This window comes from Furipterus horrens, unplaced genomic scaffold (assembly GCF_987537825.1).
Source record: "Furipterus horrens unplaced genomic scaffold, mFurHor1.1.pri manual_scaffold_5, whole genome shotgun sequence".
NCBI classification, from domain to species: domain Eukaryota; kingdom Metazoa; phylum Chordata; class Mammalia; order Chiroptera; family Furipteridae; genus Furipterus; species Furipterus horrens.
This window is the reverse complement of record NW_028327175.1, coordinates 109,245,186-109,273,057: the sequence shown is the minus strand read 5'-3', so window position 1 is coordinate 109,273,057 and position 27,872 is coordinate 109,245,186. Positions and strand designations below refer to the sequence as shown.

General features: G+C 43.7%; 1 protein-coding gene across 1 annotated transcript in view; it reads left to right on the top strand.

Moving 5' to 3' along the window:
- CLEC16A (C-type lectin domain containing 16A) overlaps positions 1-27,872 on the top strand; it is a 217,300-nt gene that overhangs the window by 37,738 nt on the left and 151,690 nt on the right. Inside the window, exon 10 of the mRNA XM_090277013.1 lies at positions 15,650-15,881. Coding sequence (XP_090133139.1) covers positions 15,650-15,881 — 232 coding nt within the window. The remainder of the gene's footprint in view (positions 1-15,649; positions 15,882-27,872) is intronic.

The following is a 27,872-nucleotide window of genomic DNA, read 5'->3' as shown; positions in this document are numbered from 1 at the left end:
GGCAGAATAGACCCCCAGATTGGAGTGTCGCCACATCTTTCAGTGCCCCTGACCTTACTTGTGATCCCTGGTTAATCTATGCTGGTTCTGCAGGACACACGTTTTTCTTCCTGAGCATAGTAATAGACTTTGGGGAGAGGGTTGATTGTGAACAGCGAAGGAAAAGAAATAGGCTTTTATAAATCAAGGACCTTAATTGGCACAGTTGCTAACATTGCCAGAAGAGAATTAGAACTCATGTGTATTGTAAAGCCACCGTGGTTGATCCCGTAATCCCTCAATGGAATTAGAACTCCCAGGCACCATTGTTGCCTGCAAAGGTATTGAATGTGGAAGCTCTGGTTCACATATAAGAGGATTTGACAGAATCAAAGAGAATCCAGGGTGCGGCGTGTTCCACATATCAAGTAGTGCATCATGGTAGATGAAAGACCTCTTAGAAACAGTCACCTCTCCCTTTCTTTTGTGTAGAAAGGGGCTGGACAACTAACAGAAGTCCCGTAGACTAGAGGCACATGAAGGACAGTCTTTATTTAACGACAGCTGCAGGTCACTGGACCCGAGGGGCCTGGGGTGCTTGTCCTGGTTCAGTGAGCCAGAGAAGGGCCAGGGACTCTCAGAATGGCCACATCCTGGAGAAGCCAACAGGAAAAACAGAGTGGGCAAAGTGAGGGTGGGGGTGGAGAAGGTTCTGTGACTCAGACCCTAGCAGGTAGCGTGACACAGAGTGGGCTAGGACGGCCACAAGGCTGGGGACGTAGAGCTCCAGGGTATGAGGTAGTGTCGTGCTCCCTGCTGAATGAGTCTAGTCTACGTTGCGCCATTGGTGACTTCTTCTACGTTTCTGTTAAAATCAGGAAAATCAAGGATGGGAACAGAAAAACAAGGCACCCATTACTTCTGGCGTGTCTGTCCTAGGGCTTTGTTAGTTATCATAAGCAGCCTGGCTCTTTGGGGTGTTTGAGGTTTTTTTGTTTTTTTTTTTTTTTTAAGTATATTTTATTGATTATGTTGTTACAGTAGTCCAGATTTTTTTACCCTTTGCTCCCCTCTGCTCAATATCCCCCTTCTCTCCAGCAATCCCACCCACCTTCGTTCATGTCCATGGGTCCTGCATATAAGTTCTTTGGCTTCACCCTTTCCTATATTATTCTTAACTTCTCCCTTTTGTACCAACTGATTATGCTTCTTAGTCGCTGTTCCGTTTCCCCATTTCTACCCCTTCCACCTCCCAGCTGATAACCCTCTAAATGATCCCCATACCTATGATTCTGTTCTCATTCTGGTTTTCTTAGTTGGATTTTGTTTTTATTTTTTAGATTCAGTTGTTGTTAGTTGTGAGTTTGTTGTCATTTTAGTGTTCATAGTTTTGATCTTCTTTTTCTTAAGTAAGTCCCTTTGACATTTCATGTAATAATGACTTGGTGATGATGAACTCCTTTAGCTTTACCTTGTCTTGGAAGCACTCCATCTGCCATTCCATTCCAAATGATAGCTTTGCTGGATAGAGTAATCCTGGTTGCAGGTTGCCTTTCATCACATTGAATACTGCTTGCCAGTCCCTTCCTGCCTGCAAAGTGTCCTCGGAGAAATCAGCTGATAGTCCTATAGGCGCCCCCCTGTAGGCAACTCTCTGCCTCTCTCTTGCTGCCCCCAGGACTCTGTCTTTATCTTTCACATTTGGCATCTCAGTCATGATGCGTCCTGGTGTGGTCCCCTCTGGGTCCAGCTCACCGAGGACGCTCCGTGCTTCCTGGACCTGTATGTCCATCTCCTTCACAAAATTTGGGAAGTTTTCCTCATTTTTTCCAATTCTTGCTTCCTCATTCTGCACTGGTTGACTGTTTTTTTCTTCCTTATGTTCCAAATCATTGATTCGAACCCTGGTTTCCTCCCCTTCACCACTGGTTTTGTGTGGATTTTCCTTCATTTCACTTAGCATAGCCTTCACTTCTTCCCTTATGCGTTTGCCTTACTCAAGCATATCTGTTAAGCCTGTGAGCATCTTTATCACCAGTGTTTTGAGTTCTGCGTCTGTTAGGTTGTCTATCTCCTCATCTGTTAGGTTGGCTATCTCCTTGTCACTTAGTTTTCCCACTGGAACCTTGATCCGTTCCCCCTTTTGGGTCATATTTCTCTGTCTCCTCATTCTGACAGGCTCCTGTGTTTGTTTGCCTCCATGTCCCAGGTAGAGCTGTTGCTCCTGTTACGTTGTAAGGGGTGGAGCCTTAGGGATTTGTCAGTACTGGGCAACCTGTTTCACCACGTTGTGGCGCTGTATGTGGGGGAGGGGTCCGAGACGGAACAATGCTTCCTGCCCAGCACTCGCCCCTCTCCCAGGTACTTCTCCCACTTCTGCACTGGACTGGCACCCCTCTAGCTGCTGCCCTGGCTGTTGTTCCCAGAGTGGGTGGGTCTGTGGATGTTCTAGGACCGTGGGGGCCCTTTAAACCAGCGGACTCTGCTGAGAGACTGGCAGTTTCTGCCTCCACCCCGATCCCCACTGGTCTGCACAGTCAGAAGCAATGAGGCTTGGTTTTCCCTGGTGCTGGGACCGTGAACTGCTAGGTCCTGTGAGGAGCTGGGGATGCTCCCCAGGTGTCCCTTCTGACTTTTTAAAATGGGTGACTGTGCTTTCTGCTGGCCTGCCGCTGCCGCCACCACACCGCGTCCTCTCTGCCCCAGCTCTGCCCCAGATCTGCCCCTCCTACCTGTGTGGATGAGTATTTCTTCTTTATATATTTGTTTGCTGGAGTTCCATGCAGTTTGACTTCCTGGAACTTCTGGTTATTTCTAGTTTTGAGGTAGTTGTATTCCTTCTTAGTTGTGGAGGGAGATGCAGCGTGCCTGTCTATGCCTCCATCTTGGCCGGAAGTCTGGGTATTTGAGTTTTTTAACCGGACCTTGAGTTCCTTGAAGCTGGGCCAGCTTTATTTATTTATTTATTTATTTATTTAACAAATTGGTTAGCATGTACCATGCTCTGTTCTAGACACAGGAGATACACCAGGGAACAAAACAAAGAGTTCTGACCTCTGGGAGCTTCTATTATGATGGAAAGAGTGAGAGAAGGAATAACACTACTAGAAAACATCGTAGCATGTTAGAATGCAAGGAGTGCTCTAGAAAAACAGCACTAGTGAGGCAGAGAATGTCTTCTTGGCGCAGTCCCATTCCCATATGGTGCCAGCTAGGCCTCACTGAGAAGGTGACATTTGAGCATAGACTTGAAGGAAGTAAGGGAGCAAGTCATGTAGATAGCTGGGGGGAAGAGCATTTTGGCCAGAAGAAACAGCCAGTGCAAAGGCCAGTGCCTGATTGTTGGAGCAACAGAAAGGACCAGCATGTTGAGGCCTGTGTGTTTGCAGTAGGGAAGGGAATGAGGGTCCAAGGTATGTGCACCTTGTCCACCATTGGAAGTTTTCACTGGGAGAAATGGGAACATCTTAACCTTCATGTCCCTAGTGTTTAGCATGGTTCCTGCAGAAAACATTGATTGTCTTAAAATAATGAATCTCATTGAGGGAATCAAGCACCCTATTTCTAATGAGCCAAGGATATTTAGTCTTGGTAATGCCAAAGTCCTTCAGCCAGGAAACTTGGTTTTGCTTAGGGTACTTCACCTAACAGGAGGCTGGGGGGCTGTACATGGGTGAGAAAAGGGCCACTTTGTTCACTTCTGTCTGGGTGCTCCAGCGATTTAACAATAGTGAGCTAGTCCTGGCTGGTGTGGCTCAGTGGACTGAGTGCTGGCCTGCGAACCACAGGGTCACCAGTTTGATTCCTGGTCAGGGCACATGCCTGGGTTGCGGGCTGGGTCCCAAGTTGGGGGCGTGCATGAGGCAACCACTCGATGTATCTCTTGCATATGGATGTTCCTCTCCTTCTCTTTCTCCCTCCCTTCCCCTCTCTCTAAAAATAAATTTAAAAAATAGTTTTTAAAAAAAACAAAAACAGTGAGCTAGGGAGGGACAAGCTATCAGAAACCCATGATGACAATAGATGTGGCAAGTGGGTATAACCCATCCCAGGATATGGTGAGTATTGTTTCCCCAGTGAGTTCTAAGGCCCTGGCTAGCCTGAGAGTGACTGCCCACCGACCACTCACCTTGATGTTCCTAACCTTACTTTGAGGGACCATCCTGGGTAACTTCTAGCCAGGCACAGGGACAGATTCTCAAAGGCTTCATGAGCAAAGGGAAGAAAAAAATTAATTCTCTCAAACACTTGAACTCTGGATAGGTCATTCCCTAGTAAGAGCAGGGCTCATCTGTTGAGCACTTAGTGCATGCCAGGCTGGCTGGCTCCTCTTTTCTTCTCCCTCCCACAAGGATTTCTGGAGCATCCACACATTCCCTGCCTCAGGGGGTACAGGCTAAACAAGATAGATGAGGCCCCTGTCCTGACATTCTTGTCAGGGGAAACAGTGAACAAGCATGTCAACACAGCTTTAAGAATGGATTTGGGAATAAATAGAAAACAGGTTTGCATGGAACCACAGAAAACCCTAAATAGCCACAGCAGTCTTGAGGAAGAATAACAGAGTTGAGGGGTCATGCTGCCTGATGTCAGACTATACTATGAGGACATGGTAGTCAAAACAGCATGATACTGGCATCAAAGCAAACATACGGATGAACAGAACAGAACAGAGAGCCCAGAAATAAGCCCAGGTCTTCATGATCAGTTGAATTTTGACAGAGGAGGTGAAAATGTACAATGGGGTAAAGATAATCTACTCAATGGCATTGTAAAAACTGGACAGATACATGCAAAAAAATGAAACTAGACCACTTTCTTACACCATAAAGACTTAAGTGTAAGACTTGAAACCATAAAAATCCTAGAAGAAAACATAGTAAAATCTTGTACGTATCCCCTAGCAATATTTTTTTCTGATATATCTCCTCAGGCAAGGGAAACAAAGGGAAAAATGAACAAATGGGACCACATCAAACTAAAAAGCTTTTGCACATCAAAGGAAACCATCAGCAAAGGAAAAGACAACCCACTGAATGGAAGAGCATATTTGCTGATGATACATCTGATAGGGGGTTAATATCCAGAATTTATGGGGGAACTTAAATGGTTTAACACCAAGAAAACAAACAATCCAGTTGGAAAATGGGCAGGGGACCTGACTAGACACCTCTCTGGAGAGGACATGCTGATGCCAATAGACATATGAAAAGATTTTTAACATTGCTAATCATCAGAGGAATGGAAATTGAAACCACAATGAGATATCACCTTATACCTGTCAGAATGGCTGTCATCAGTAAATCAACAAACAAGTGTTGGCAACAACACAGAGCAAAGGGAACCCTTGTGCACTGTTGGTGGGAATGCAGACAGGTGCAGCCACTGTGTGGCGTTTCCTCAGGTAATTGGAAATGGAACTGACTTGTGACCCATCAATTCCACTTCTGGGAATATATCTGAAGAGTCCTGAAGCACTGATTCAAAAGAATATATGCACCTCTCTGTTCATTGCAGTGTTGTTTATAGTAGTCGAGGTTCCGAAGCAGTCGAAGCGCCTATCAGTAGATGAATGGATAAAAAAGCTGTGGTACATTTACACTGGACTACTTACTACTAGGCCACAGAGTGGATGGAAATCTTGACTTTTGTGACAGCATGAATGGACCTGGAGAGTATTATGCTGAGTGAAGAAGGCCAGTCAGAGACAGACAAATACCATATAGTTTCACTTATACATGGAATTTAATGAACAAAATAAACAAGCAAAATGAAAACAGACTGAGAGCTGTCAGAGAGGAGGGAGATTGTCAGGGGCTGGGTGAAAAAGGTGAAGGGGTTAAGGGAAAAATACCCAACAAACTCACAGGCAACAGCGTGATGATTACCAGAGGGTAGGATGGTGGGTGGAGGTAGAGGAAGGTAAATGGGGGATAAATGATGATGGAATGAGACTTGACTTTGGGTGGTCAACACACAGTACAATATACAGATGATGTTTTATAGAACTGTACACCTAAAACCTATACGAGGTCTGTCCGGAAAACGTCCAACCATTGATACTATAAAGAAAACAGTTTGCGAGACAATGATGTAACCTGGCAGCCAAGGAGAGTGGACTGAAATGAGCATACGTGAACAATGATGACTTTACTGTACTAGTCAGTGGGTGCAGATGTCATTGAGTGAGCGTGTGTGCTGTGTGGCAGTTGCATTAAAAATGACTGACTGAGTAGAGCAATGACACTACATCAGATTTTGTGTTAAGCTTGAGCATTCCTCCACGGAAACTATTTGGATGATGCAGAAGGCCGCAGCTGTGGGCACCTGGTGATTGGCAGCTTTATCACGACAACGTGCCTGCTCATGCAACACTCCTCATGTAGAGTGTTTTGGCAAAACATCAGATCACCCAGGTGGCTTAGCCCCACTACAGCCCAGATTTGGCACCCTGCAACTTCTGGCTTTTCCCAGAACTAAAATCACCTTTGAAAGGGAAGAGATTTCAGACTGTCAACGAGATTCAGGAAAACATGACAGGGCAGCTGATGGCAATTGGGAGAACTGTGTGAGGTCCCAAGGTGCCTACTTTGAAGGGGACTGAGGTGTCATTGTCCTATGTACAATGTTTCTTGTATCTTGTATCTTTTTCAATAAATGTCTATTTTTCATATTACATGGCTGGATACTTCCAGGAAAGACTTCATATAATTTCATTAACCAATGTCATCCCAATAAATTCAATTAAAAATTTAAAAAGAAGAAAAAGAAAATAGGTGTGGGAGATTATGGTGAGGAAATACTCCCTGAAGTGGTGACATTGGATTTGAGAACTGAAGGATGAGTTATTTACCCCCCTGAGAACTGAGGGGTGGGGTAGGGGCAGGCATTGTGATGGTCAAGGCATGGAAAATGGTGAGTCAGAGTCCTCAGAGGGAGTGGGCTGGCTGTCTGGGTTCAGAGGAGAGGCCACTATGAAAGAAACACACTGGGTCAGTGGGAGAGCAGGATGTTTTATCATTTTATAGAAGAGGAACATGCTAGTTCTTCTCAACTAACGTCTCACTTAAGGCTCAAAATAACCCACAGGAGGTAGTGTTACCTCACACTCCCAGAGGTTAAGTGATCATTCTGTTGTCACCCAGTTGCAGAGGATTACAGACATCCAGCCCCAAACCTTCATGCTGTTTCTATTTTGTGTCCTGTGTCACCATCTGCAATGATAGTCACTTCCAGTTTAGCATGAGAGATCGGGTTCTGGACCAAATGTGTTGGGTACCTTAGAGTGACCAATATTTCACAGTCTATTATCTCTTTAGAGAACAAGATATAGTAAAATACTCTTCCTAAATAAGTATCAAATAAGTGCTTGGTATGTCATTGTTTAATGAAAGAGTATATTGCAATTAATTCATCCCATAAGCACTCATTAGCTCTCGATTTACTGCCAGATGTGGCGTTGAGGGGGACAGAGAAGATGACCTTGGGTGGAGAAGGCTAGGGGGATGAGGCTGGTCTCTTGCACACCCAGCAACACCTCTGAGGCTGCTTTCTAAGAAGTCATAGCACCATCTTGATGATACAAAGAGTGCTGAGCAAGTGTGCAGTGTAAGTCTTCTGAGCTCTGAGATTGTTCTGATTCTAGATAAATTGGCATTTCTTTCATTTATGCCTCTGTAGCTACATCACTCTCTGATAATTGGCCAATTCATGGAGAAGAATGCCATGCTCCTCTTGTTAATGGAAGTGGCCTGTTACCTCTTCATGTTTCCCCCCTCGCTAGGTTTTGTTTTCCCCATTAAATTTGGCAGCATTGTCCAGATGCCTCGCTGATGTGGTTGCAATTGTGCATTCTGGACACGCATTTGGGCTTTGGTTCAGCAGCCCCACATTACTCAGGGTTTGGCATGTAGCACTCGCACCCATACATCACTCTGGAGTTTATTCTGTCTGATATTTGCTTGCTGATCACTCTATTCTGGACTGAGAAGAGGCTCCCTCTGCTGCAATTATCGGCCCATTTCCTTCTGTAGCCAGTTTCAGAGCCATGCTTTGGTGCCAATGGTTATAGTTGGTGTAAACCTGGGCCACCATGACCCCTGTGACATTGGGAGCTTTGTGTATACAATACAAAAGTGGGAACAATTATTTATTGTGGTCATCCATAATGATAGGTCAGAGGGCCACCTAATGAGTGATATATATATATATATATATATATATATATATATACACACACACACACACATATACACACACACACACACACACACACATACTGTCTCTGAGCTTTTGCTTCACAGGGCTGACTACCTGCTCCTCTGATTAGTGTTACTCAGCATTATGCCTTTACACCAGTCCTTTGGGGGACTGGCCCCATCGTGAAGGGTTCAGCAGATGCTTGTTGTAGGGGATGAATGTTTGAGCAGTGCAGCAGGATGGCTGAACACAGGGGTGCTGAAGTTACACTTCCTGGGTCTAAATCCTGACTCTGCCTCACTGGCTGGTGACCTTGGGCAAGTCCCTCACTCTACAGCTCCAATAATTTGGAGAATAAAGTGAGTCAGCATATACAAAGTTCTCAGAGCAGTACTAGGCACCTGGCACATGCTCCCTACGTTTTGCTGATCGTTGTTATTACCTGGAAAAAAAAACAAGAAAGTGTGTTACCTCTTGGCATCACACAGCATCCCCGGGTGTGGGATATGCTAGTATTAGGCCTACTTGATGCATGTGAAAGCAGAGGCCCATAGAGGAAAAAATAGTGAACAGTGCAGCCAGGACTCAAATCAGGGTGAATGGGGCACCAAGTCCAGGTTCTGGCAGCTTCAGTGTCCCCGAGGAGCCCATGCTGCCTGTGTGCTGTACACCCTGCCAGTCCTACCCCAAGGCTGGAGGTTGGGGAGGTTGACCAGTAGCCCAGGAGAACATTTGAGAATTGAGCCTACTAACAAGCCAGAAAGCTAGTGAACTAAGTTGCTAAGGAGTCAAGTTTAAAACAGAGAGTGTGATTGTTTTTTTAAAGGTTAGCCCCTCCCCTGCCATCTCTTCCATCCTCATGATCTATTTGCCAAAGGATGAAATAATAAATATTTCAAGTGCCCCTTTGTGGCAGGCATTATGCCAGGCATTTTTGCATTCAGGATCTCATTTCAGCCCATGGCAGCATGTGATAGAGTTGCTTTTGTCCCCGTTTTACAGATGAGGAAACTGAGGCTTATTAGGTCAGAGTCACTTGGCTAGTAAATGGGTCTGAGATCTAGGCTCAGGTCTGTCCTTATGTTGGGCATGTTTTTGTTAGTCAATATAGCTGCCTCTTTTCTTAGGGAAAAATCTTTTTCTTAATTCTCAAATCCCTTAGCAAAGCTGTTTGAATGAAGGGATTATAGTTGCTTCTTCAGAAGGTGAGTGGGTTAGGCCTGGGAGGACCTGGGAGGAGAGCTTTCTTAGCTTCATCATTGTGACCACTCCAATAGATCCAGGCAGAATTCTGGGGTCATGTCAGGTGTCCTTTCCCTTACCTTCCCCCTCTAGCCACCAGTCTCTTTTCCCCTCATTTCCTTCTCAGCCAAGCTTTTGCATGGTGTCACTGCAATCCTTTTTCTCACCACTCTTCAGCCACTCATTGTACCACTGACTAGGCACAAAGAAACTTTACAGCCTCTACCAAGTACTGAGGCAGGGGCACCCCAGCATCACTTCCCAGGCCATGAGCTTGAGCTCCTTCATGAACAGCTGGCTGGAGAGCTGCCCGGCTGGTCCAGCACCACCCCCTGACTTCCCATGTGCATTCTGCCACTTGGGAGCTGGCCAAGCATATTGTGTCCCAGGACACCACTGCTGTCACTAAGCACACCAGCTCCGGGGGACCCTGGCCTTGACAGAAATAAAGGCTGGAGCTCTGAGCTTTCTTTCCTAGCATTCTCTCCTCCACCTGAGTGTTCTGGGGAACTGCTACCATATAATACTCCATCAGTCATTTCCTTCTTCATAAAGCCTTTCTCACTGCCCTCCCCATCTCACCCCAGCCCCACCCAGTTCCCACTCCTTCCTTTTAATTTTTAAATTATTAACTTTTGGTGAATAATTCAGGGTCTCAGTGCCTGACCGCCCCCGGGGACAGTGCCTTGTGTGAGGAGGAGGTGTGCCCCCAATCACCTTTTCCACCTCGTTTGTGCGTGGGACACACAACAGTACGTTGCCTGCTCCTGGCTGGACTGAGCACTGCGAAGGTGTGGCCATGGCTTCCTCACTCTCAGCACAGCAGCTGGTGTCCTGTTGGGCCTCAGTGAGTGACTAGGTCCGTCCCCTGGTGACTGCAGTGAATCCAGCTTCCCAAGTTGCCTGATTGGCTTCTAGCTTGTATCTAGGGCACTGGGGCAATCTGGCTTGATAGAAAATCCTTTAGGTAATTTTTTTTTAATAGATAGATAATATAAATAAAGTGCATAAAAGTGTAATGTCTTAGGTATACTGCTTGATGACGTACATGTGATCACATTTGTGTGTAACTCAGGTCAAGATAGAAGACATTTCTGGCATCCACACAGCTCCCCAGTTTATAACTTACCCCCCATTCTGATTTTCAAAGATGCCTTTATTGTAAAGGTAATTTTTAAAAATTGTGGTGAAATACATATGACAAATAGTATTTATGAAGGATTAACCATTTTCAGCTGTACAGTTCATTGGCATTAGGTACATTCCTTGAAGGTATTCTTTACATTTAAATAGCACTGGTCATACTTTCTTGGGGTAAAACAACTGAATGATGAAAGTGAAAGTTCCCCCAACCTCAGTATCCTCCTCAGAAGGAACCACTATTTTCAGTTTGTGTATCCTTCCAGACCTTGCTTGGTAGTGTCATGCAAATATCTGTCAACACAGGAAAACATTAGAGAGATATACACATATTTTGAATCAATAGTTTTGTTTTTTAACTGCAAACAGAATCATTGATTGATTGATTGCAACCAGCTATTTCACGTGAAGCCCATGTCCGGGCCCTTATATGGGGATGCATCCAGACCTACTGGAGGGTGTTGTGTTTGACCTCTGGGCCGTCAGCTGTTCTGCCTCTCCTCATTCACTCAGACACCCAGACTTGTGTGCTTCCATCCTTCCTCCTGACCCCTTGCTCCTAATTCCTCTCACCATCCTTGTAGAACCTACTCTCAGATCTGGCAGCACCTGAAAGGCCTTAGTTATTGCTGACCTCTGGGGAATCACCTCAGGTATTCAACATTTAAGCTAGAACTGAAGCCTTATGTTGGAGGGTTGAAGGCTGGTGGAAGGTGTCATTAACCAACAGGCAGGGGCCGACACTTTAGGGAGCAGTTAAGCCCCAAGACCACCCCTGAAATCACATTGTTGGCCTTCAGCTGGCCCTGGCCCCAGAAACCAGCCTAAATGTCCAGCCAGACCCAAGGCTGTCCCCCTGTATCCCCCACTTGGGCACCTGGAAGAATCTGTGGTCAGCAAGGAGGGCCCAGGATCTCCATGCTTCTCCTGTAGCTCAGGCTCCAGGTCCCAGGGAGATGAGCCTTTGGTGAAACCCCCACCTGCAGCATTTGAGAAACAGACCTTATTTGCAGAATACTTTTCTCTGAGGCATGTGTACTGTGCTTTCTTTATGCGAAGAAAAACCCAAGGCTTCCAATGTTTTGTTCTGAAGTGGGCTTCACCACTTTTGGTTAGTTTTATCACATTTGCTCTTCCACTAAGTGAAGTTCAGCTTCTGAAGGTGTCAGGCAAGTTTTTTCCTTCCTTCCTCCCTTTTCTTTTTTTGTTGTTTTCTCCTTCACATTGGATACAATAAAATACAGGCAGCCATGAATTCACTCAACAGCCCATCCCATCGAGGCCCTACCCTTCTCCAGGCACCTGGTTCAGTGTTAAGAGCATAGTGGAGAGTAGGACGGACAGGACTCCTCTCCTTGGGGCTTTCTATCTGGAACATCTGGAATTATCCAGTGTAACAAGGAGAGTCCCGGGAGGCTGGCAGCCAGAAGGCCTTGAACAAAGCAGCAGGAATGATCTCAAATCTCTGCCTGTGTGTCCCAACCAAGTTCTATCAGCTTCTCCATAGTAACTGTGGGATTTTGATGTTGTTTGTATTAAGAAAAAAAAAAAAAATCAGGTTTTTTAAATATAAAAGAAAAAGAGGGCAAATAAAGTCCATAATTCCAATGTCCAAATAATCCCTGTTGAATTTTTTAAGAAGTTAACATGCATAGATGATTAGAAATTTCAAACCTAACAGAAAGATACAGAAATGAAAAATGTGAGTGCACTTGTGTGGGTGTGCACACACCATGCTGCCCTCCTTCTTTCTTTCCCCAAAGGTGAAATCTTCATTTATTCTTATGCAGCTTTCCAAGGAAAGTTGTGTTTATACCATCAGGTGGTGCCTTTGAAAAGCATTACCTGAAAGGGACCCTGCCTGTTCCTTGTTCTTGCTTTTTTATCCTGTTGCTGTTTCGTATCAGTCACTCACTCTATGGAGAGGCCATAAACCTAACCACTCCCCTGTTGATGGACATTTAGGTTATTTCCAGCTGTTTACTGGGTAGGTTGCATTTTAAAGGTTTGAAATTTCCCCAGCAAGCATGCCTTCCCTTCTTCCACTCCTGAACACCTGATCACTGAGAAAAGCAGATCCCTTCAGAAAGTTTAAAAATTCATTTTTATAGTTAAGTTTTTTTTTTTGTTTGTTTGTTTTTTTAATGTAAGCAGGGAAAGGAAGGTAACTGTCATTTATATGTGTGATGCTTACTGTAATGCCAGGTTCTGAAGGAACGTCATGATTTTATTTAGTTTAAAGTCAGAATACTTTCTCTATGTTTTAGACCAGGAAACTGAAGCTCAGAGAGGCCCCACAGCTAAGGTCAAGTTCAGCTATGCTTCACACAGCTGTGACCAGCCCTGGACTTCGGGCACCGTTTTACTTCCCTTAGTTCTGTCAGTTGTCTGTACATCTGTGTCCACACAGAGCTCGGGGAGAGGTTTCTATATCCATCTTTGTGAATTTCTGCTCAAAACTTATAACTGGGTGGTGTCTCGCTCTGTATTTGGTCTTGGTTTTCTGTTTCTGAAAGCTTTGATTGTGTATGGCATGCACTAACATTCACTGGGAGTTAAGTGGTGATCAGAGGAAGCTGTCACTTCATCTTGGGGCCCTAACTTATCAGGTTCAGGTCCTTCACAAGAGAATGGGGGCACCTGGGGCTGCATTCGATCAACAGCATCCTGAGGGAGCTCTGATGGATGCTGTCTGTCAAGCAAGTGCTCGCTTGGAATGCGCTGGTCTCTTGGTGGTTGGCATCTGTAATGCACTGCTCGGGTTTCCTGGACACTAGAATTGTTTCAATTCATCTGTCATTTTGTGGATGAATAATCCTAAGTGGGTAAATAAAAATTAATGTTTGGACTTGGATGCTAATTTAGCTTTCAATTACGTTTTGTTTGAGTGTTATTGAAATTAATTTGTGTTCCTTGAGCACATTTTACTTATTGGCAAGGTACGGTGGCCCCCAGAATACAGTTGATGTTTGGTTCGGGTAAATTCAGAAGATGGATAAACCATATCAAGATAATGGAAAAGTTTACTTGAAAAATTTTCCCTTTTTAAAGGACAAAATGATGTCTGAACATCATCCAGATCCTGGAAAGAGAAAAAAATGCGTCAGTCAGAATTCTGCCCCAGACAGATCAGTTTTCTTTTGTCTTTGCTTCTTTCTAGTCCTGGTCCATTTGCATGTAAATACTTTTTAGAGAGTACTAAATATGGAACTGAGTTTGAGCTCCTGGTGAAGCACTGTTATTTTAGGAAGAGCTTGGGCCCTGGGCTTGGGCAAGCATCTATTAAAATTCTGACTCTGCTACTCAGTAGCTGTGTGACATTGGACAAGTTACTTAACACTTCTGAGCCTCTATTTTCTCATCTATAAAGTGGGACTGAGGATCCCTATATCTCCTGGTTGTTATAAGGACCGAGATAACAGCCATATTTTCCAGAATGTGAGACATAAACCACTGGTGACACAGCAAGCCTTCTTCATTTCTCTTAGAAGGCTTCCTACTTTTTAGGGAAGAGCTTCTTCCTTTGGGCTTGAGCTTTAACCCTTTGAGTGCCAACATCATTGTGAGCAATGCTGACAGATTTTCCCAAAGGTGCCAGCATTGCTCCCAGCAACTCTTTTTTCAGTGGTTGTAAATGTAAATAACAATGGGATAATTCGTATTTTATTTTTTGTTCTCTTTTTTTGTACCTTAGGTTATATATTGTTATAACTTTTTCTCATGTTGATCCAAATTTCGAGTATTTACGCTTGTTCAAATACTGACATATTAATTCTGTTACAATTTTTACTTACGTTTTAAACGGTCCTTTTAATTTCATTTATCTTTGCAATAATTGTTGAAACTATGCAGTGTGCATGATAAGGAAGCTTTTGCTATTGTATTGTTTTTGCATTTCATTTTTGTTTATAAACTTTTTCACTGTTGATATCTATTGATATATGTCTCTAGTGTGAAAAACGTTTGTGTTCTCTTTTTTTTTGTACGTTATGAAGTTTTCTTTTTTTTCAAAAATCTATGCAATATTTGGCATACTTCTTGCTTGTTATCCATGTTGCTATGTGTTTTTTCAAATTATAATCATAGGTTTTATATTATGCCATATATTATACTTCAAAAGCCATATTGAAGGAAATAATTTATTTTTTCTAAAATAATTGTAATAAAATAATTTTAATGCAATAAATTTTTTGCTAAATTGCATCAAAGAACACTGCTTACAAAAGAAGAGAGTATTTACTATACGTTGTGAAATTTTCAGCAAGTTATTATGAAAATAATGTTTTTACAGACATTTTTCATAAATCTGCATTTCTCAGTAAAATAGCCTGGCATTTCTCACATGAATTTTAGCAATTACGCCTGGCACTCAAAGGGTTAAATCATCACTGATAGCGCTCCCTTTCTAAAGAAAGCCAGTGTTTGGCTACATTCAGTCACTTTGCTTTTGTTTTCTGTTATTTATTTTTATATTAACAATGTATACTGGTGTTTAATTTCCTTTAGAGATGCACAGTTTCTTTTAAAATAAATTTATTTAAATAAGAAGTTAATGATAACATCAATGTGCTGTAGTTAAAACATAAATTGTGCAGATGGAATGTTGTTTTGAATCCCAGTTCTGCCACTTCCTGGCTGTGTGACCTTGGGTGAGTCATTTAACATCTCTGAGCCTCAGTTTCCTTATCTGTAAAATGAGGATAAAAATAGTACTATCTCATGGGGTTGTAAAATTTAAGTGAGATAATGTAGTCAGAGCCCTTAAAATACATCTGGTACATACAAAACTCCATAAAGTGTTAACATAAGTTTCTTATGCAAATGCTGACCTTTGGGAAGATTGGAGGGAGCTAGTGTTGGTGAAGTACAGTTTCTGACTTAGGATGGTGGGCAGTAAATACTAGCTGGTGCTGTTATTTTGATTATTTAATAATAATGATGTTAATAGTAGTCATAGCAACAAACTAGGGGGTAGCATTTGTTGTTTTGGAAGTGAGTTTCTTGGAGCACAAACTCTCAGACAATTTGATAGGATCCAGTGAGATGCAAAGGTTCAGATCTATCTGTTGTCTTGGTTCTATTTTCCTAGGCCAAACCCAGCATCCGGTGCTTTATTAAACCCACCGAGACACTTGAGCGGTCCCTTGAGATGAATAAGCACAAGGGCAAGCGGCGGATGCAAAAGAGACCCAACTACAAAAACGTTGGGGAGGAAGAAGATGAGGAGAAAGGGCCCACTGAGGATGCCCAAGAAGATGCCGAGAAGGCTAAAGGTACAGAGGGTGGTTCAAAAGTCATCAAGACGAGTGGGGAGAATGAAGGTGAGTGTGCCCGTGAACTCTACCCTGCCTCCCACGCTGCGAGCCAGGCTGTCACTTGTGTCTGGTCCCCCCTTGTGTGTCAGCAAGTGCTTCTCTTCATTCCTGACACTAAACCAGCGATTTTCAACATTTTACATTTCATGGCATACTTAAAGTAATTACTAAAATTCTGTGGCACACCAAAAATATATATTTTTTTGATCTTACAAAAAAAAAAAAAAGTACAACTTTGATTAATTCACACCAGATGGCTATTGTTGTGTTGGCTGTTGTCATTTTTTAATTTGACAATCTAAGAGGAAAGAGTTCAGTGCACCTGACTAAATAGTCAGGTACGTATTGCATGTTTTTAAAATTCTTACGGCGCACCAGTTGCAAATTGCTGCTCTAAACAACCCAGACATTTGAAGGTAGATCTGGTACAAGGCCTGCTCTTACTGGATGGGTGACCTGGAACGGGTTTTGTACTCTTAACCTGTGCTTCACTTTCCCCATTTGTAAAATGAAGGTAACAAATAGTATTTACTTTGTCAGTATAAGAAATAAATGAGTTAACATATATGGCTGTGCTCAGAACAGTGCTTGGCCCATGTCATAAATATTTGTTGCCGCTGCTACTACTACTACTACTACTATTGTTCTCATTTTATTGTTATTGCTGTTCTTATTATTCCTGGTTACCTGGATTATGGTTTTTGACAGAAGTCATTGTTTGCAGTGCCCTGCAGGAAGAAAAGGGGGCAGTGTTTAATGAACACTGCTTTTAATAAGATTGGTTTTTTGGAATCAATAATGAAATATAATCCCTTGGATTCTTACATTAAGATTTTAAGTCCTTTGTGTTTAGAGTCAGTGCACTTGTGTTTGCTACCTATATGCTAAAGGAGCAGAATAGTCCCAGCCTCTTTTTTACCTTTGTTAGGAATGATTCTGTTTTATTTTTCATCTCCCTCTTATTTAGATGCTAAGACCTTCTCAACCTGGAGACAGTGGTCTGCTCTGGGATTAAGCAAGCTTAAACTGTCCAGTTCCTGTGTCATGGGCCAGGCACACAGCCACACAGATAGGGTTCCTGGCCACAGACCCAGGTACTCAGGGTGAAAGAGGTGATGAGGTGGAAGTGGACTGGGGGCTCTGGTCAGTGGAGATGAGCTCCCACCACACCCCCCAGCACAGGCATGGGCTCTCTTTGGTTCCCAGCTGTGGTCTGCTGGCTGTGTGGGGAGTACTTCCTACAAGCCGTCCTCCTGGGCCCTGGGCTAGCAGTAGCTGCTCTGAAGCCAGCTCTCTTTGACCCATCAGCCTGGACTATGTGAGTCCCTGCTCCCAGGCATCTGAAGCTGGGAAATGGAGTGGCTCAGTAAATCAGTGACCGGGAACTCATTTGTTTGGGGAATTTTGCTGCCAAAACCCGTCCCCGCCCCACCCCAATGGCCCCATTCTGATTTCCTTGGCAGTTCTCAGTGAATGCTGGGATTACATTTCAGTAAGTATCACCAAAGTACCTCTCTGATGCTACCTGGTCCTCTTTACAAGGCTTAGATCCCCAGTATGCTTTTATTTCTGATCAAAGAATGCAGTAAGCATTTTGGGTTGGAAAACCTTTACCAACAAATTTCACTTTGATGAGGAAGGGGACGGAGGGGAGAGGGGCAAACACAAGGGAAGCCATACTTGTTTGCTTGTTTAAGTTATTTTAATTTTTTTTTTACTTGGGAGAAAATTGCTTAAAACTTAGATTTAGCTGTCCTGTGGCCACATCAGGGGGCAAAGGGGTAACTTTACCCCATTTTGTACTTTGTGTTCTCATAGATTTTGTTTTGGAAAGATGCTACCCTCTTTCATTCCAGTCCTTTTAAGGGCTGCTCCCTAACCAGGCCTGGGCTGTGACTAACTGGGTGGAAAGGGCCGTCTTGGCCTCAAGTGCACAACCGAATGAGTCAGCCTGGCGGCCCGGTCCTCGTGCACAGGGGTTCAGTGGCTCCGCAAGGCTGCCGTTCCAGTTCACTGTTGGGACCAGGGTACGGGCTCTTGCACGCTGAGCCCCTCTGCCCTGTGCAGGGGCAAGGGGAGAATGCTCACCAGTTTCCAAAAACCTATTTCCAGTCAGTCATTGAGCCAGATTGTGCCAGATAGGGTCCAGAAATTTCCCCAGAGGTTTGTTCAGTTGGTGCTGACTTCAGAGCTCAATCATGCATGGCTCTCAACAACCCTCTCAGCATTCCGGTACCTTTTTTTCTCAAATGCTCATTAGTCTTCCCATCCAGCTCATCAAAAATAAATACAACTTTCATAGGCCCATCTGGCAAAGAGACACCTAACTGGATAGCAGGAATAGTATTCTGGGGCCTTTTGAACCATATATTTGATATCTTAGTTATTCTCATATTTGAAGGTGTGGCTGGTGGGTGTTCTCTCCCTAGACTGTATCTGTGTTTTGGTGAAACCGCACAGCTATTAATTCCTGTGACTTGGAAGGGCATCAGGCACACTTCCTAATTCAGTTTCAAGCTGGAGGACAGTGTAGATAGGGAAGGTGCCTGAGAGGTGGGAGTCCTGACTTGCAGATTTATAGTCTTGTCTTGACATCTAGGTTTACTGTGGGCCTTGGATTGTCTTCTCAAGCTCAGGGCCTTTCCTTCTGGAAATTATGAGTATAGAAAATAAAGTTCATTGAACAACTTTTTTTAAAAGTGAGGATATGTTAGTATTCTTGAGTTTGCAGGATATAGAAATTCAATTCAGGTTGGCTTAAGCAAAAAAGGTGATTATTGTTTTTTTAACTGGGAGGCTGAGCAGGGCTGGACCCAAGTACAGTGATGACCATTGGCAGTGCCAGGCTCACATCCTGCCAACTTATCACCAAGTGGAGAGGAAGCTGCTGCTTCCCCTGGCCGCAGCTGGAGTCTGGGGTCCAGTGCTTGTTAGTGATGGACCTGGCTTGTCCCCCACCCCCGAGAGCAATATTCTCTGCTGACTGACCAGGCCTGGGTCACATGTCTGCCCTACAGTGACTCCCTCAGTACAAATGAGGTGTGTTGGTCAGAAGGAGGGAGCATAGATGCTGGGCCAGTGCAAACAGCAGACCCTCCCCTAGAAAGGCACAGTATTTCAGTGGCCTCATCCCTTGAGGGCCACCTTTTTTCTTCTTGTTTTAAGGTAGATATGTGGCTTTCTCCACCAAATTATCTCTTCTCTAGCAAGCTTCTTGCATAGTCTCTGGATCTAGGGCCTTACTGACAGGCTAGTTGTAACAGACAGGCACAGGTGACTCTTCAGTGAAGAGATTCTGACACCAGACCCCCCTGCCTGCCCTGCCGTCCCATGTTAGTGGTGAAATCGTTACTTAAAAAGGTGGCCTAAAGCATAGGAGTAAAAAGACATGTGATCACAAGTCACAATTTTGCCATGACCTGATTTGAATGTGGCATTAACATGTTTTTTTTTTTTTTCCTACAAATGCAGCACTCAAAATTCACACCTCCTCCACATTTAAGTCCAGACGAGGAAGTTGTGTGAAATGAATGTGAGCCCTTGGACCCTTCACTCCCATCGCTGGTTTGCAAAGAAATTTACCTCAGTGTGATGGGCGACTCATTCTGAAACCAAGAAATCACAGGGCCCCTAAGTTTTCAGAAATTGAATGCTAAAAAGAAGACGGAGTTGTGCCCCGGTGCCTGCAGCCAAGGAGTGTTTGCTTGATGTGTCCTCTTGTCTTAGCTCGCTCTGCAGTCTGGAAGGGCAGTCGTCTCTATTTGGGTTCACTTAGAGCAGTAACTCAATAAACATGCCTGAGACAGGAAAAAGAATCATTTGAACTTCTTGTTCGAAAAACAGGATTTGGCTTCTGGGTTTTTGCCTATGGATAGGGTAGGCATCAATTTCATGGCCTACGGAGTGCAGGTGACCGTATTGACTTTGAACCTGCCAGGTCATCTGGGAGTTGAGGGGTGCCTGGGAGCTTACAGCCCCAACTTTGCTTTTTTTGTTTTTGTTTTTTTGAAGTATCTACTGACATGGAATGGAGGCTGGCCTCATTTCTGACTCCTCTTGTAAGCCAGAATAAAGCTCAGGCCCGACAGAGTTTCTGATTGAGGTGAGCCAAGGACTAGCTGTTCGGAAGTTAGGGTCTGAATCCCAGACTTGTACGTCTGCTCCTGAGCAGCTGTGTGACCATGGGCAAGTCATAGCCTTGTCTGTGCTTCTCCACCGAGAGGGGGCTTTATAATGCCCATCCCTCAGGGTGTCAGAAATAAGAATATTAGTGCCTCAGCATTTAGCACGGGACACATGAGCACTGAATAGGAACCCTGGCCAACATGGAGAGTAAAATGGTGAGCTTGGAAGTGGTACCTGAGCTTAGCTGGGGGGATCTCGTGCTTGGGCACCACAGCAAGTTCCTGAGGGGCCTGTTTCCCTGTTAATTTCTATAAGGAATAGTGAGATGGCTCTGTGTGTGTGTGTGTGTATAGGGAGGAGAACGATTGGGAGGCTGGGCTACTGTTGTAGAGAGCTGTGCGAGTGCCTGCTTTTCAAATGGGCTTAACTAGTATAAGGAGAAGGATTGGAGGCTATTTTAGACAAATCCTCTGAAAAGCAACTTTCCAGAAAAGTATTCTGAATTCAATCTTGTACTATTCAGTAAAAGATAATAAAAAACAAAGAAAGGGGACATCCTAAGTACTCTGCACTTACACACCCTGTTGTTGCTAGGCCCTATTTGCCTCTTGAAATTCTGCTCCAAAGCCAGCCAGCAGCATGCACTTCTTCCCGTATGTCCCAGGAAACCGGCAAGGGCATCTTTCTCCTTCTTCACTTAATCTTCTTTCTAAGGCCTTCTTATTCTCCCCTTTCCTTCTTTTTGTCTGTTCTCGCTGTGATTGCTGGAATGTAGAACAGAGGGCAACTGAGAAAAGCCTGGAATTTGTGAAGTCAAAGACTATTGGGAGGTCATGCCTGCCATTTCCCTGAAAAGTACTTCATTTACCAAATATTAATCAGATTAGAATGTATATCATCGCAGGCAAGTTAATGAATTATTGCTGTTATTTAAAAAAATCTAAGTGTCAGGGTATTGGGGAAGCTTGTGGATTTGGCCAGAGTAGTCAAAGAGAGGCAGGAGTTGGCGTCCTAGCATATTCAGGCTGGTGTGCAACCGTCACCATCATCCAGCCGCAGAGCTCTTTCATCTTCCCCAACTGAAAATCTGTCCTCCTTAAACAGCTCCCAGGCCCTGGCAACCACCATTTCACTTTCTGTCTCTCAGAACCTGACTACTCTAGGGACCTCATAAATGGAATTACATAGTAGTTCTCCTTTTGTGATCGACTTCTTTCACTTAGCATATGTCCTCAGGATTCATGCAGGTTGTAGCAAATGGCAGAATTTCCTTCCTTTTTAAGGCTGAACAACATTCTAATTTTTGACTAGACTATATTTTGCTTATCCATTCATTTGTCAATGGACACTTGAGTTGCTTTCACCTTTTGGCTGTTGTGAATAATGGTGCTATAAACATGGATGTATAAATCCTCTTCTCTGGAGGCTTTTGTGGAAATGATAGAGGCCAAGGAGGGCCTAGGCAGAGCCTGCTGAAGCCAGAGGAGCCGGAGACTCAAGTTTCTTCTCCCAGCACCACAGACTCACCAGCAATTTCCTCCACTCCCAAAGGCTCAAGCCTCTATTGTGTAATGGGTCACTCACTGGAATGGGTTGCTGGTGCCTTCAAGATTATGAGCCATGGTGCCTGGCACAGAAACTACTACCACACAGATGCTCATTTACACAGCTCAACCAATGGGCAGTGCAGAAAGAAGAGCCCACAGCAGCCAGGGATGTGGGGGTGTGGGTGGAAGAGGCCTACCACCCTAAAAAAAAATCCCTCTGTGTCTCAGTTTCCTCTTTAGAAATTATGTTAGATCTGCGTTGCCCCAGCTGCGGGGTATGGAGCTTTTATTAGTTGGGCAGAGTGGACCTTCAAGACAGTGGTGGGAGAATTCTTGTGGAGGGGTTAGCTCCAGGGGAGCCTCAGGTGCGGGGTGCAATACCTTTCACACCTCCCTTCCATTCCGAAATCTCCCTTTTTCAATGTGTACAACTGTCCTGGGTACCTCTTTATTTATTCATCATGTATATTATTTTCACAGTTGCTTTATTTATATTGATTTTATGTTTATAGTACTATTTCAGATTAATAAAAAGTTTTAAAAAAATAGTATAAAGAACACCCATTTACCCTTTACCCAGTTTCACCTTTTAACATATTATACCTCATTTGCTTTCTTATTTGCATTTTCTCTTGTCTCTCTCCACACACAAACACATGCGCATGTTCACAAACATTTTCTCCATCCTTCTCCTTCCTGCCTAAATCTTTCATCATGCATTTGCTAAGATTAGGGTATTCTCTTTCATGACCACTGTACAGTTATCAGCTTTAAAATAGTTTTCTGCTGTCCATGTTCCAGTCTATCCATTGACCCCTTAATAATGTTCTTTATTGTGTATTTCCTACTCCTCATACAGAATTCAGTCTAGGCTCAGGCAGGATCTTTAATCATCATGTCTCTTTAGCCTCCTGTACTCTGGAACATTTCCACGGTCTTTCTTTCTCTTTTACAACATTGACGTTTTTGAAGGATACATAACCTCCCCCTTTTTTGTTTTAATTAAATGTTCCTCATTCTGTCTTTGATGTTTGTTTGTGATTAGACTGAAATTATGCATTCTTGATTGGAGTATGGCATAGGTGACATCATGTCCTTCTCGAGGTGTCACATCTGGATATCCTCTGTCCTTCCTGGGTGATGTTAATTTTGGTCACCTGGTTAAGGTATTGTCCAGTTTCTCCACTGTATGGTTCATTTTTTCTTTGTAATTAATCAGCAATCCATGGGGACACACTCTGAATATGCAGATATCCTGTGCCTCATTAAAATTCCCCTTATATTTGGCATTCATCGATGCTTGTTGCCGAATGCAGCTTTTACCAGGATGGTGACAGAATGTTGACTCTCCAATATCAGCACTCTCCATGTTTAAAAGTCAGCATTCCATTGTAAACAAGATCCTTCCCTTCTCCCCATTTATTTATTTACCTGTTCTTGGCATGGACTCATGGATTTCAGTTTTTTAGTGGTTTATATTTCATTACTGTAATTAATTAATTTGCTGCTCAAATTGTTCCAGATTTAGCCACTGGGAATCCTTTCGAGCTGGCTGCTATGTCCTTGTGATAAGCCCCCATCATTTTTTTCAAGCAATCCTTACATTTCCTGGCATAACAAAGGTATTCCAGGTTCATCTTGTATCTGCTCTGCCCATCACTGAGATTAAGCATTTCTCCGAAAAGCTCTGGCTCCTCTCACTGGGCAATGGTATTACAAGCCAAGATGTGGGTATTAGATGTACTCATTGCTACTGTGTTGTCTGGCTTTTTGGCCCTTTCAGGGGAAAAAGCTAGGAAATATATGCATGTATATGCACAAAATACTCATTTGTGCATATACATATACATTTTAGAAATCAGAAGTTTATACCAATACCTCCAGTTCTGATCCATTCCCAGAGGGCTGTTTCCTGCCCTTCTCCATTTCAGATTTGTATCTCTTCTTACACAGTGAGGACTATGGGTCCCAAAATCAATAGATCTATTTTCTCAATCCTATAAACATATCTAAAAAGTTTAAGAATTGTTTATTATTTAATGAAAAGAGTTAAGAATTGTTTCTGATTCCCACCCCATCCCAATACTTCACCTATCTCCAAACTGAGGGTATGCAGTTAAGTATATTGCATTCATAAACTACTTGGATTAGTCTGTCCTTCCTTTCTTTTTCACTTCAGGGTAGGTGTGGTATTCATTTGAAATAATGTGGGTTTTGGGTTTTGGTTTTTGTTTTCATTTTAGGCTTTTTTCTTCCTATTCTTATTGATTTACCGTAATTTCTTTTTTTAAAATATATGGAATATTAACAAACTCAAAACTATGTCAAAAGATATGTTTAGATGTGTCCCTCCCTCGCATATTCCTGTCATCCATTTCCCCCACGTGTTGTATATAAGCAACTTGATTGTTTTCTGTAATATCCCTCCTGTGCTTTTTGTAAAAAGAAGCATGTGTGTATATGTTTTTTCTTAGACACAGAATAGCACACTATATATGCTCCTTGGCAATTTGATCTCTTCACTGAGCAGCATCTCCGGAACTCACTCCATATCAGTTTGCGGAGTTCTTCCTCATTTCTTTCCACAGCTGCCCTACATGTGCATAGTTTATTCAGCTAATCTTTATGCTTGGACCTTTAGGTAGTTTCCAGTATTTTGCAATTACTGATAATGTTTCAGTGAATATCCCTATGTGTGTGCATTTTATTATTGCTGGAGGTGTATCATCTAGATAAATTTCTGCAAGTGGGATTGTTGGGTTGAATGGTATAGTAGTGATTTAGTTTTCTTTTTTTTTAACTTCTTTTAAAAGATTTTTATTTGTAGAATTTTCTTTTAAAAATGTATTTAAGTAAAAAAGTGAATTCAAATAAAATGATTACGTAAATAACAAATAGTTATCATCAGGACCCGAGTCCTTAGTGGCCATCAGTGGAAATTTGAGTTCACATAAGCCCACTGACCTGCTTTCCCCAGTGGCAGAGCATGGCATGTGCACCCTGAGAGGGAAGCAGTCATGATGTCAATGTTGTGGGAGGTGGGGGTGTTGCAGAAGGCTACACAGATCCCTGCCGGATGTTCTGGTGTGGCACAGAGGGGTTTCCTTTGACTCTGAATCACCAGGATAAGTCAGATCCTCTCTCTTTTTTTTTTTTTAATATGTTTTATTGATTATGCTGTTACAGTTGTCCCAATTTTTTTCCTCTGCTCCCCTCCACCTAGTGACTCCCCTCTCCTGTTGTCTGCCCCCTCCCCCCCAAGCCTTGGTCTATGCCCATTGGTTGTGCATATAGTTCTTCTCAACATCTTACTGTCTACTCTACTCCCTCCTACTGTGCTTCTTAATTCCTGCATCATCTCCTTCCCTTTCCCCCCTTCCCGTTCCCCGTTGACCTCCCCCCAATATGTTCCCCATACCTATAATTCTTTTCCCACTCTCGTTGCCTACTTAGTTTGCCTTCGTTTTGGTTCCCTAGCTTCTGTTGTTGGTTGTTGTGGTACAGTTTTCATTTTAATGTTCATAGTTTTGATCCTCCTTCTAAACAAGTCCCTTTAACATCTCATATAACAGTGGTTTGGCTCTAATGAACTCCTTCAGTTTTACTTGGTCCTGGAAGCACTTTCTCTGCCCTTCTATTTTGAATGACAGCTTCACTGGATAGAGTATTCGTGGCTGTAGGTTTTTGCGTTTCATCACTTTGAATATTTCTTGCCAGTCCCTTCTTGCCTGCAGAGTCTCCTTTGAGAAATCAGCTGATAGTCCTATTGGGACCCCTTTGTATGTAATTCTCTTCTTCTCTCTTGCTGCTTTTATGATTCTCTCTTTATCCTTAACTTTTGACATTTTGATTATAATGTGTCTTGGTGTGGTTCTCCCTGGGTCCAGTTTATTTGGAATTCTCTGTGCTTCCTGGACCTGTTAGTCTATTTCCTTCCCCAAGTTAGGGAAGTTCTGCTTCATTATTGTTTCACATAATTTTTCCATTTCTAGTTCTTCTTCTTCACCTTCTGGCAACCCTATAATTCGGATGTTGGCCCGCTTATAGTTGTTCCAGAGGTTTCTGAGCTTCTCCTCATTTTCCTCACTTTTTGTTTCTTCTTTCTGCACTGGTTGACTGTTTGTTCCTTCCCTATGTTCCGATTTGTTGATTTAATCCCTGGTTTTCCTTCCCTCACCACTTGTTTCTTATGTCTTTTCATTTATTTCAGCAGGACTAGCCTTCATTCCTTCCCTGTCTTGATTAAGTCCTGCTGTTAGTTCTGTAAGCTGTCTTATAGCTATTAGCTCTGACCCGAGCCTCAGAAAGATTATCTATCTGTTTGCCCGTTAATTAATGTATTTGCTGTCTGGTCAGCTCCATGACTGGGATCTCTATCATGATCCCTGCCATCCTGAAAGTTTTAGTTTACCTCCCCTTCTTGGGTGGGGCTGTCACACCTCCTACACTATCGGGTGCAAAGCCCCATACACTCGTCACCACCGGGTGACCCTTCTCACCACACTGTGGCACTTTGTGTGGGGGCGGGGGTCCAAGATGGATTCCTGCTGTTCATTCTCAACTGAGACACCGGGAGCCTCCTCCTATGTCCCCATGCCCTCTGGGCCTCACAGTCTGAGGCAATGGGGGTCTGCCTTCCCTGGCTTTGGAATCATGAGCTGACAGGTTTGGTCTGCAGCCAGGGGTGCTCCCTGGCGCTTCTCGCCTCCCCTTAAATACGGGTGTCTGTGCTTACTGCCGTCCCACCGCTGCCGCCCCTGCCAGCACAGCCTGACCTCTCCGCCCTGGCTTCGCCCCTCCTACCCGTCCGGACAAGCACCACTTGTTTATAACTTCATACGCTGGACTTCCATTTATTTTCTGGAACTTCTGGCTATTTCTGGTTTTGCGGTAGTTGTAGCCCTTCTTAGTTGTGGAGGGAGGCAGAGCATGTCAGTCTAGGCCTCCATCTTGGCCGGAAGTCCAGATTCTCTTTTAAAGATGGCTGTTGAATGTTTTTTAGAGCAATGAGAATCTGGGGAGACCCTCTCCCCAGAAACTTATTACCCACCCCTCTCATGCCCATGTAGCCTTTTACATACAGGAAATTGGCAGATTGTATGTAAGAATCACTACTTTTAAGAATTGTTTGGTTAATATTGTTAAAAAGAAGCTGGGAAAAGACTGATTTTTCATTGGAAGAGCTGTTCGATATTCATCTAGAAAAGTAATCTAAATAGAACAGCTCGCTCCACAATTATGCTGGCTGGGTCAGGAGTACATGGGAGGGATGGGGGTGTAGCTGTGAGAACCAGGGTGACCCAGCCAAGGTGTGGACACCTTGTTCTCTGTGGAGAGGCCCTTGTGGGCGTGGTCTTGCACAGGATGTGATGTGGGAGGGTGGGAGGGAGAGCAGTCTTGGCTTTCACTGTTACCTTTCTAGCTGTATTGAGAGTCACTACTCTTCTGGGTTTCTGTTACCTCATATACAGTATCCAGAACCAGACCAGTGGTTTTCAGGCAGTTTTGTTTGAAGTGCCAGAGTTTCACAAAGGAGCTTTAGAGGCCTCTGTGGAATGCATGAGGGAGCCCATGATTTGGAGAGGTTTGGGACCCACCCACTCTTTATCTGGACCAGCTCTGCTGTCATCAGCTTACCATAGTGGTGTGCCATGGGAAATTGTCATCCAAAATTCATGTCCAACTGCTTAACAAATTTTGATGAGCATTGGACTGCATTATCTCTTAACCTCTCCTTCCTCTGCTCCAGAATTGTGATAGTGTCTAGGGATTTTAAAAACTGAAAGGGAACAACCACATCACAGCAGTCTTATTTTCCAGACTGAGGTTCTAGGGCTTGGCTCCATAACTTGGGGGAGGTGCTTGGAGCTGAGTTCCTGTCATGACAGCCAGGCTGGAAGAAAGGGGAGCTTGCAGTAGGGCCAGAAGCACGTCAAGGTCACGGGGCAGAAACCAGAGTAGGAGGCTGGTACTCTAGTCCAGCTTGGTAGTCTTCAGATGTCCTTGTTGGCACACCCTATCAGTAATCACAAACAAATGAATACATAATTTATGTGTGTGTCCTCCAAATATAAATGTATTTATTTATTATAAATTACACATTTGACATTACTGTGCTAATGTTATGCACATTATAAAACCAACAAAATAGATTTTTTTAAACATGAGAATAATTAAAAGAGGTGCTGTCCAGTGAATCATCTTGCATATCCGTCGGGGTATCTGCACCCCACTGTGGAGAAGGCTGGGGTAGCTGGGGAGCACCTTTAGGAGGTCGGTGGAGGTCTAGACACAAGGACAGGAAAGACTGACAGTTCCCAGACAG